We start from the raw sequence: 12,000 nt of genomic DNA on the forward strand, positions 1-12,000 counted from the left end.
TTTTTTAAAGTTCACTTTTGTATTATTTATATGATTCTAATTAAGGCTAGACAGGTATGACCCTGCTTCCTTTTTGCTATCCTAACTCTCTTTTTCTGAGAAATAAAGCATAGCTGCCACTTTAGTTTTGCAATTTCTCTTCTTGGTCAATTACCTTTGTCTGTAAGCCAAAATTAGCATTACCAGAAATTTTTTTTCAAAGATTTTATTGGGAAATTGGGGAAGGGGAACAACGTTGGGGAATCGGGGAAGGGGAACAGACAAGTTGCTGTCCTTTTGTTCTTCAGTCTAGTTGTGGAGGACATCGCTTCACTGTCCTATGTTGGTATTATCATTGCACTCTTCCCGGGTGAGGCATTCACTTGCCAGCCATTGGACAGCCACTCACAGCGGCTCACGCAACTCACGCTGGCTGCCAGCCACTCATGGTAGCTCATGGCAGCCCACTGCAGCAGGGGCTGCAATCTATGTCGTCACCAGCGACTCACAGCAGCCCAGCTCCAGGTCAAGCTGTTGGTCACCATCTTAGCTGTAGAGGGCGCAGCGTCACTAGCCCTCATGTGGGATCTGAACCAGGGCCCTGCTGCTCAGAGCTGGTGTCCCAAGCCAACTCTTAACCAACGCACCACTCGGCTGGCCCCCAGAATTTTTTATACGTTCATTTTGCAGCAAACGAAGCAGAGGTTGCTGGATGAATTCTTCCTCATTAACCGCTGGATATTCTTGCCTTGTACTGGACACCTTTTCCTGTGGCATTCAGGGATGCGGCTGTTCGTCAACCTGTTTCTGTTTAAAATGGCACAAAGAGGGACAGCAAAATTACAGCCAGCTATATGTATGTGAATAGGCTTGACGTACAAGAGAATAATCGAGCTTCTGGGAAGTGTTGTGTCCCATGGAGGACATCATTTTACAGTTGAAACTCATTTTAGAAAATACATTATCTCCGCAGGTTAAGAAATCATAGCCTTGGCATAATACTTAGATCCTTCCAAGTGTTCTGGTGAGCTGTACAGATGTGCACCCTCTGGAAGAGTGTGTTGGTATTTTCTCTTCACTCTTATGAGGCCAGTGTGTATTGCTGGGAAAACCATACCAAAGCCTCCTCTTTCTACATGCTTGAAGAAAAATATTCCTTGGCTTTTATTTATTTATTTATTATTTTTTTAATTGGGGAATTGGGGAGGGGAATAGTGTTGGGAAATTGGGGAGGGGGACCAGCCAAGTTGTTGTTCTTCAATCTTCATTGTGGGGGGTGCCAGTCGCCATCTGGCTTCCCGTTGGCAGCTTGTGGCCTCTAAGCTCAAGGTGTGTGTTACAATCTTAGTTGCGGGTGGGCATAGGCACCATCCCATGCAGGAGTCAAACTGGCAGCCTTGTTGTTCAGAGCACACGCTGTATCCACTGAGCCATCCAGGTGGCAGCTCAGCTCAAGGTGCCGAGTTCAGTCTTAGTTGTGGGCAGGTGTAGCTCACCATGAACAGGCAATCTTGTTGTTACACCAGCTGAGCCATCCTGCCACCTGTTGGCAGCTCAGCGGCAGCTCAGCCCGGGCACAGCATCACTAACCTATGTGGGAATAGAACCAGCAGCCCTGTTGCTCAGAGCTCATGCTCTTAAGCCAACTCTTAACCAACTGAGCCACTCGACTTTTAGATCGCTAAGTGCATTCTCCATTTAGTATACAAAGCAGCCTTCCATATACTTCAAAGCTTGTGCTGCAACCCTGACCATAAGCTAAGAAGATTCACGCTCTGTGTAATCTTCTGCCCCCCTTACTTCTCTGCTCCGCTGGGGAGAGGCTACCTGCTGCATCTGTATGTAACACCATGCCTTGGTCTGCTCAGACAAGTTAAAAGTTTTCACAGAGGATTCTCTGTGCCATGAAATTCCCTTCTGGATATGAGTTTAGCCCAAATCCTTTCAACAACAGATCGAGAAGCGCTACCCACTAAAGCATTTCCTTATGGCTCAGTGGATGATTCAGATACACTGGCAGCTTGTACAAATTGGTGGCACCTGATCGTTTGTTATTGTGCTTTTTGACACCACATTCTTCAAAGAATCTTTCTTCTCTTGAGGTTAAATCAGCAGAAATGATGAATAAGCTGCTGCTTCCACCACTTTAAACACATTATTGATCTCTGTCCCCTTCCTTCTCAATAGAGAACACTCTCAGATATGGCTAATGAATAGACACTCCAACTTGTTGTTGGGCCACATGAACATGTTCTGGCTAAACAGTGCGACACCTACAGTGTTAGCTTGTTTCAGAACTGCCAGCGCCTAGCTTCCTGGAGTACCTCCATGCAAGCTGTTTTCATTGCGTACCTATTCACAATTTTGTGGTTGTATATTATTGACCATCTAATTTATTCTTGACCTTGCATAGTTTTTATATCAACCTTTTCCTATGATGGTAAGCACTCTTCAGATTGCCTTAAGTAATGTAAAGTCTGGGCTTCGAAGACTACTTACTTCTCACAAGGATCCTGATGAACTCTCTTTAACCGACGTCATTAAATGAGTCTCTGTTATATGGCCTCGTGGAACAAAATACAAACTGGCCGGTCAAAGAAGACAGCAGCACCATTTTGATAAAAAGGTTTAACAAAGTAATTTAAGTGCCTGTCTTGAATGATGCAGGTTTAGCATAGGCACATCATTCAACCACTCCAGAAAAAAAAAGGAAGAAGCAGCAGTAATAATTTACTTGCAACTGCAAAGGGAAAAGATGGCTCTCAGAGCAATTTTTCAACACCCGGCATTCTCTTGGAACATCCTGTTGGTTCATCCACTACGAATGTAATGATATTATCGAGTGCATGAAAACCATATGAAGATATAAATTTCTGAAGCAGCAGCAGTTATTCTAAGATTGCCCAAAGATGACAATTTAACTGTGCAGCTTCAGAGGTACATTTATTTATAGATTATTCTGGAAACATTACTTTTCATTTAGATCAAATGACTAGTTGCTCATTTCTTATTCCAAGTTTCCATGGACATGTGTGAAAAGTGAAGCAATAGCTGTTAACGGGTTGGCTCTTTTAACAAAAAAAGAACTTCACAAGCAGTTGAGGATGCCATGTGTTTTATCCATGTCATCAGATACTGCAAATAGAAAATCAGTTCAGTTAATCCCGATAATGGTTTGTTTCTTTTTTTTCTTCCCCACCCGCTTCATGGAATCAAAAGAAAGCTCTTAGGAGTTCATTCGGCATACTTGAGACTCAAGCATTCAGTGGAGACCTCAAAGGCAGCCATGCTCTTTCCATTGTTAAGCTTTGTAGTTGCAGACTGCATTGGTCCTAGCACTAGTCACAGCTCAGCTGGGCCAGTTTATAGAGTGTGGTGTGACAGGTCTAAGCGAGCCATCTCAGTTAGCATCCAAATGGAACAGTGATTATTAATATTTGGGGGCCACAGACTCCTTTAGAAGCTCATGAAATTCAATTTATAAACCCGCTCAGAAGAATTTTGCAAACTATTTGGAGATTATAAAGGTCACAGATTATGGACTCCACACAATACTGCAAGAATGAGAATATGAAATAAAATGAATAATAGAAATTAAGAACAAAATTAAGCAGAAAAAAATCATAGAGAGCTAGACACTAAATTAGAAAATATAAGTGTAAACGGGAAATTATAACTCTCCTTTCCAAATGAGATGCATTCACCCCCAGAATCATTTAGATAGAGAACCTGACTTAGATGCACTCTAATGTGAAGAATCGTAAAAGATTTGGTGAATAGAAAGGCTACTAAACTATAAGTCAGAGAGTAAATTTCCAATTCTAGCTCTAATCTCAGTTCTGGTACGAACCACCTGTATGATTTTGGGCGCGGAGCCTAATCCTTTAGGGATCTTTCCTATTATTAAAATGAGCAGTTGTGTAAGAGGTGTTACAAAACACCTCTGGTTCTCAAATTCTGTGGTGTGTAAACAGAATAAAACATAAAAAATGTTTAATTTCCCCTTTTTTGGTTATAAATGCATTCAATACAGCACTTCAATACATCAGAGTTTGTTATACAGGCAACCCCTGAGATACACTTGTGAAGGCCCCACAACACAAGTGATTGCTACCTTATTTAACTTCTCTGGGCCTCAGCTGCCTCAAATGTAAAGGAAAAAATAATAGCACCAACCTCATTAAATAATTTCATACATAAACCAGCGTGTAGAACAGTGCCTGGCACATTGTAAGTGCTATGTAGGTGTTCACTAACGTTACCATAATCCAGACTGGTGGAACAACCACTCCGTCATGACTGTCCTCATCCCGCTGTCTCCCCGAGAAATACTCCCAGGGCCCCCGTATTACAGCACAGCCACCATTAGAGCTCTTGCAGTTGCCACCAAAACCCCTTCCACAAACAACCCCGACAGAGTCCCGTCTTCCCTGACACCGGAAGTGCTGTTTGAGCCATCTCTGCAACTGAGGTTGTACCGGCACAAAACACCCCATCCCCTTTCCTTCCCATCCCCCACTCATAACTGTCTCCTAAGACACTAAAACCTCAGGTTCTGCTGGAAACCACGGAATAAGGAGATGGCGCTACCTCACACAGGGTCCAGGGAAAGTGAAGTGAAGGGGAGGCAACATTGGGGGAGCAACCTGTGCTTGCATTTTTGCTGAAACTATGGTGAAGGAAGCAAATATGATGATTTTAGCCACGTACCATGATAGAGACCTGATTATTCCTTGCAGCCTGAGTTTTATCTTAGAATTCAGTCTCCACCAAGAAAATCATTTTTTATCATAAAATATAAAATTTTTGTTGGCTAACTCAGAAAGCCTACCATTATAGCATGAAAGTGACTTACAAATGGAAAACACATCCTTTATTGGCATGGTTTTCTTCAAACTGATACTTTAATAGACATAACAGCCTATTTTAACTAATATTATTATTCCACCCTATTAAATATATGAAAATATTCAAACCAGCAATAGGTCTGACTTAAGGAGTAAATATGTGTCTAAATTTATTTCTGGCAAAATATAGCTTGCAGCTTCAAAAAATAAATGTATCCAAACTCTTTACCCTGGCTTCCTTCACTATGAAATACATATGAAGTGTAACTTACATATAGCCAGGAAAATTACATTATACTAACTCAAGAAAAAAACTGTTTTAATGTTAAGAGATAATGATTGCTCTCCTAACTCTTAAGACTGGAACGTAATATATTACCAACTTTGAGAGTTTTTGTCCATATTTTTATATTTTAAAAAATCCCTTAAAATATGAAATCATACACTTGTTCCATTATACTCATTTAACTTTTTTATTAACATTAAAGTCAGTTTAAATAAAATTAAAACAAATCCCTGAACATTAAATGTAAAAGAAGGATAAGGCATTACATGAGGTTATTCGCTTATTTTTAAAAGTTGATACTTACTATTAGAAGACAGGATTCCAAATATCATAGTAGCATTTCTTTTTACAATTTTGTCTTCATGGGTGAGCAGCTTAGTTAATGGTTCCACAGCTCCCAGTTCAAGGAGGGTTGCTTTATTTTCCTCACCTGTCATCACAGATGAAATAAAATCATGCATGGATACCATCAATTTCACTTCAACTCTTGTTTGTGTCATTCCAGTTTCTTATTTGCCATCTGCCTTTCACATTCCTCTTTGCTTCCACACCTATTTCTCTCAGAATAAACGTCAGAGCACAGGTATCCTGGACGTTTGCTGCTCCCACCCACAACCCCTGTTTACAAAGCTGGCTTCCCCTTGTCATTCACTTCTCAGCCTGTACTTCCTGAGGGTTCTCCTGACCACTCTGTCTAATGTTATCATCACCTTTAAGTCCTCCTTATCTCTCTTTATCCTGCTTTATTTTTTTCACACCTCTTACCCACCTCCAAGCATTGTTTGCCTACTCTGTTGTAACTTAACTTGCCATGAGGACAGATAACCTTTTTGTTCTATTCTCTCATATCCTCAGTGCCTAGCACAGTGCCAGTCATGTGATGACATAATTGACATAATTAATTATAAAATTAATTAACATGCATAGGAGTGTACTATTTACTTTCTAACTATCTAATGCTAATTAGAGTTCAGAGTAGAGGTCCAGAGTTCTTTGTGATTAATTTTTAATTGACTTCTATTGTGGTATGACATATATTTTGTGTAACTGGAATTCTTCTAAATTTATTAAGGCTTGTTTTATGGCCCAAAATATGGTCTATTTTGAAAAATGTTGTCTATGCACTTGAAAAGAATGTATGTTTTGCTGTTTTTGGAGTTTTCTATAAATATCAATTAGGTTAAATTAATTTATATTGCTGTTCAAATCTTTTTGACCCTTACAGATTTATTATTTACTTGTTCTTTCATTTATTGAGGGGGAGGATATCAAAATCCCAACTATCGATATAATCGTGGATATCTTTTTTTCCTCGCATTTTTAGCTTCATGCATTTTGAAGGTCTGACATTTAGTATATAACTATTTAGGATTTTTCATAGCCTCTTGATTCGTTGATCCCTTTATCATTATAAAATGACTTTATCTCTGGTACTATTCTTTTCTCAATTTTTCTGATATTAATACAACCATTCCATCTTTCTTTCGATTAGTGCTATCATAGGATATTTTTTTCATCTTTCTACTTTCAAGTACTTTGTGTCATTCTATTCTAAGTGTATTGCTTGATGGCGGCATGTAGTTTGGTCTGGCTTTTTATCTAATATAACACTCTATCCCTACTAATTGAGATACTTAGACCATTTACAACTTAATTTGATTATTGATATGATTAGGTTTAAATCTACCATCTTGTCATTTGTTTTTATATGTCCCATTATTCTTTGTTTTCTTTTTCTTTATTTTTGCCTTCTTTTGTATAAACTGAATATTTTTCCTTTGTTGGATTATTTGATATTCTTCATTTTGTTATTTTACTGGTTGTATTAGTCTATAGTATGCATCCTTAACTAATCACAGCCTACTTTCAAGTGGTAGTATACCACTTCACTTATAGTATAAGAAAGAACGTTATAATAGTATGTTTCCATTTCCCCTTTTCTATCTTAGTGCTGTTGTTATCATATATCTTACTTATGCATATGCTTTCAACTGCAAATATATGAATATTATATTTGTTTGAAAATAACCAATTTGCTTTTTAAGTGATTTAAATAAGAAAAAACCCTTATATGTTACCATTTCTAGTATTCTATCTTTATTCTTTTATGTAGATCCATATTTCCATCTGGCATAAATTTTCTTTTGCCTGAACTACCTTCTGTACCATAATTAGCAATGTGGGTCTGCTTGCAATGAACTGCTTCAGTTTTTGAATGTCTGAAAAAGACATATTTCTGAAAAATATTTTTGCTAAGTTTCTATTTCTCCAGGTTGAAAGTTTTTATTTCTCTTTCAGTGCTTTGAAGACATTACTGAATTCTTGCCTGCATCATTTGTGATGATAAATCTGTTGTCATTCTTTTGTTTTTTGTTTCAGGTATACAAAAGAATGTAATAGTTAGACATTTATACCCTTCACAAAGTGATAATCCCTCTCCACCAATCTACTCATTGTTCTTCTCAAAGTAACATTTTTTTTTCCTGGCTATTTTTAAGATTTTCTCTTTATCACTGGTTTCAGGCAATTTGATTATGATGTTCCTAGGTGTAGTTATTTTCATATTCATTGTGCTTGGGTTTTAATGAGTTTCTTGGATCTGTGGCTTGGAGATTTCATCAAGCTGGGGGAATTTTTGGCCATGATTTCTTCAAATACTTTTTTTGTCCTTCTCTCCCTTTTTCAGGGACTTCAGTCACACATATATTGGGGGTCACTTTTGCTTTACTTACTGATTTATATCCTCATTACAGGTTGTATTTTCTGCTTCTTTTCATGCCTGGTAATTTTTTTTATTGGATGTCAGGCATTGTGAATTTTACCTACTTGGGCAATGGATATTTCTGTAGTCTAGAAATTTGTTCTGGGACACAATTAAATTATCTGGAAATGGTTTGATCCTTTCAGATCTTGCTTTTAGTATTTGTTAGGTAGTACCAGAACAGTGCTCAATCTAGGGCCAATTACTTCTAAATACTGAAGCAAGACCCCTCCCTCTGTGAACTCTGCACACTGGTCCATGAATCTTGAAGTTTTTCAATCTGGCTGATGAGAACAAGCACTACTTCTGTCCCTGTGTGAGCATCAATCAGACACTGTTGCTATTAATCCTATTTGGTGCTTTGTCTGACTTCAAATAGTTCTCTTATATGTACATGTTGATTTATATTCAGCCAAATACTTGAGTGGGACCCTACACAGATCTCCTGAGTTCTCTCTCAATGCAATTCTTTCCTCTCTTTTAGTTTGTCCTGAAAACTCTTGCTGTCTTTGTCTCCCTGGACTCTCAGGTTTGTCTTCTCAACTCAGAGAGTCTACCAGGCTCTCCACAGGATACCCCTTCTTATGTTGTGGCCTGGAAACTCTCTGAAATCAATTATCTGGGGCAGTCATAGGATTTATTTCCTTTGTTTCCTGCCTCTAAATCCTCACTGTCCTTCACTGCCTAATAGTCAGTGTTTAGCCAATTGCTACTTTATGTATTTTGTCTATTTTATTGGTTGTTTTAGTCAGGGGTGTAAATCGGGCCCCTTACTCTATCTTGGCCAGAAGGCAAAGTCCCATCAGTTAGCTTAAAAAATGATTTCAGAAAATACTGCTGGTATAAAACACCAGACTTACAATAATTTCTGTATTGATTTCACATAAAATACATGCCTACCTATTTATTTACCTCATGTTGTATTAAAATATGATATGTATTAGGTACACATGACAGACAGATAACATTTGATGACTCTATAAGGCTGAATGAGACTTAGGCTACCACAGATGAATGACCCAATGTCTCCTTGAAAATAGATCTAGAATTCTACATAATCTAATGAACCATACCTTTTAGAGCCACTCTGGCTTTTATCTGGATTCCCAATGACGACTAGAGTGACATAGCAAGGTGAGTATTTTACTATTTGCTAATTGAGTGATTTGTTGTTCTCTCATGCAAGTCCCAAAGCCATGTTTGAAGAATAATTTATTTAAAATCAAATTACTCCTTAGTTTAAAAGGCTTTGTTATAAATACCAAGTTACACTAAACTCTTCAAATAGTCCCAATTAAAATGTTATACAGTATAATAAAAACCGAATTTTATCACCGTTTGGAATGAACTAAAACATAACCATCTTTTATGTTTGTACATCCTCTATGAATAAATCTTTCAATAAAATCTAATTTGTAACATTTACAATGCTGTATTAAGCTTTATTTTTTACAACACTTTTACTTTCACAGAAAATTTGCAAAGATAGTACAGGGAGTTCCCACATATCCCACACCAAGTTTCCCGTTATTCATTTTTTATATTAGTAGGTACATTTGTTGCAACTAATGAGCCGATACCAATACATTATTATTAATTAAAATCAATAGTTTACTCAGATTTTATTCAATAGTTTATTCAGTTTTAGTCTATGTTCCTTTTCAGTTCCAGCATCCTACCCAAGACGCGCCATGACATTTAGCCAGCATGCATCCTTAGCTCCTCTTGGCTGTGAGAGTTGCCCACGCTTTCCTTTTTGTGATGGTGACAGTGTTGAGTACTGGCTGGGTATTTGTAGAATGTCCCTGAATTGGAATTTGATTTTTTTAAAAATCATAATTAGACTGGGGTTATGGGTTTTGGGGGAAAATAACATAGAAGTAAAGTGCCATTTTCATTATATCACATCAAGGACACATATTATCAACATGACTTATCACTGTTGATATTGATTTTGATCACCCAGCTGCAGTAGTTCTGTCTGGTTGGTTTCTCCACTGTAAACATTCTTTCCCCCTGTTTCCATATTGTACTCTTTGGAAAGAAGTCACTACACACAGCCCACACACCCAAAGAAATTACATTCCGCCTCCTGGAGGGCAGAGTATCTCCATAAGTTATCTGGAATTTTTCGGCATGGGAGATTTGTCCTTTCCCTCCCATTTATTTACTTACTCAATCATTTTTTTTTCTGTATAGACTCAGGGATATTTATTTTCTACTTTGGGTTATAATCCAATAGTACTTTATTTATTTTGTTGCTCAGGTTGTTCCAGCTTTGACCACTGGGAGCTCTTTCAGTTCCTGTGACATTTACAATTTTTTAAACTACAATAAAACCTTCAAAATGTCTCTTCTACCCAATGATGAAAATACTCTTTAATATTAAGTTAGGCATTTAGGGAGATATATTACTTTCAGGTAATGCATTAAATGATATTCTGGTTGTCTGAAAGAATTCATGTGACGGGAAGTAAGTTAAAGACTAGGGAGAAAAGTGTCCCTTATGTAGTAAATATTTTAGGTAACTAATGAAATAGAAAGGTAAACTGAAAAAATCCAAACCTTTTAAAGCAAATCTATAAATGGCTTCACATGCTTTGGCTAAAATTTCTTCTTCTGGAGAATTAAGCATTAACACCACAGTTGCTGCTTTTTTGCTTTCAATTGTTAATGGATCAAACTGAAATGTGGAGAGAAAAATATCAGGTTCACGTTTGACTTTTAAAATACACATAAAAAAATGAATGGTGTCTTGAGACTTAAAAAGAACACAATCTTACAGAAAGGATGTGGTTGCTACCCAGAAAGGGCATTGTAAAGTTATTTAAAAACCATTACTGATACAGAGGCAGTGCTCAACATTGGCGGCTTTGGAATTCCTGGGGTATAGCAGAAAGAACAAATTGTTTTTGGAATCTAGCAGATTTAGTCTCTCCATTCAGCCATGTGGAATCAAACAAGTTACTTAAACTGCTAGGATTTCAGTTGTTTTATCTGTGTAATGGGTTATAATAATATGTTTCTCAAAGGATTAAGGAGAGAATTAGAGATCATCTACATAAAGCACTCAGCATATTGCCTGGCATATAATAGATGCTCATTAAATAACACATTAGTATAATTCTTAGTCAATACACAAGAATCCTTGTATATATTAGATGTCCTGACAAAAACCAGTACCTACTTTCGGATCACTATATTTTTCTGGGGAAGCAAGAAGTACATATATGAAATAACTAAAAAGCAATAGGAAACAGCATATAACGAAATGTACAATTGGATAAAATTTGGAACCAGGAAATGGTAATATGGTGTAAAGAAAAAGTATAGGACTCTTAAGACCTGTGTCCTGCTATGCGATCTTCTGAATTTATGTGTAGCTGAAACGAACAATAAATTCACGGTCTCTATGGACTTTTCTTTGGCTCAGGAGAAAATAAATCATTACACTATTTTTCTTCTACTTCCAGAGACTGGTAGAGGAGGGATTTCTGCCTATGTTAAAGAAAAAAAAAAAAAAAATTTCAAAGCTTTAACTGATTTTTTTGTGTTGGCTCTTCCTAAATGGACATCTTATTGTGTTTTGAGATACAACAAAAATTGATGTTCATTTGTAGGTAGAGGGTGAAGAGATAGATTACTCTGAATAATTGTGTGAGGTTAGAAGAACCTAGAAGATAGAGAAGACAGTGAGCAATGACCTGAAGGACACAGCTGGGATAAAAACTGCCCTTGTAGGGGAAATGAATGTTGGATTTTAGAACAGTGTTATCTAACATCCAAATTAAAGCTGTTATTTGTGTATGTCTAACTCTATACTAGAAGCTGTAAGAGTTAAAAAAAAAAAAAGTCATGTCATTAGTTCCCAAGCCTCTTCGACTCTTTTTGGAGAGCTAAATCTTCAGTAAAAGTCTGCCATATGCGCCAGGCTTCTGGCACTTGTGGGTTTCTAGTGACATGACAGTAAGAAGAAATGACCTCTAGCAGAGCCCAAAGCAATGTCTAGTACACTGGCGACTACACTGACCAAGAGCGCATGAGGACGTGGGAATCAATAGAAATTTTAAGGGAGGACTTCTGAAAGCATATGGGGATTGAAGCTTGAGAACCATTTTATTTAGGTA

General features: G+C 37.4%; 1 protein-coding gene across 1 annotated transcript in view; it reads right to left on the bottom strand.

The window, feature by feature from the left end:
- Positions 1-10,556, bottom strand: part of ARMC3 (armadillo repeat containing 3) — a gene marked incomplete at its 5' end in the record, with an annotated part of 83,107 nt that extends 72,551 nt beyond the window's left edge. The window contains 2 exons of the mRNA XM_019633941.1: positions 5,417-5,542; positions 10,439-10,556. Of these exons, the coding sequence (XP_019489486.1) occupies positions 5,417-5,542; positions 10,439-10,556 (244 nt within the window). The remainder of the gene's footprint in view (positions 1-5,416; positions 5,543-10,438) is intronic.
- Between the last annotated feature and the right edge of the window lie 1,444 nt (positions 10,557-12,000).

Source organism: Hipposideros armiger, unplaced genomic scaffold (assembly GCF_001890085.2).
Source record: "Hipposideros armiger isolate ML-2016 unplaced genomic scaffold, ASM189008v1 scaffold_1446, whole genome shotgun sequence".
Classification (NCBI taxonomy): domain Eukaryota; kingdom Metazoa; phylum Chordata; class Mammalia; order Chiroptera; family Hipposideridae; genus Hipposideros; species Hipposideros armiger.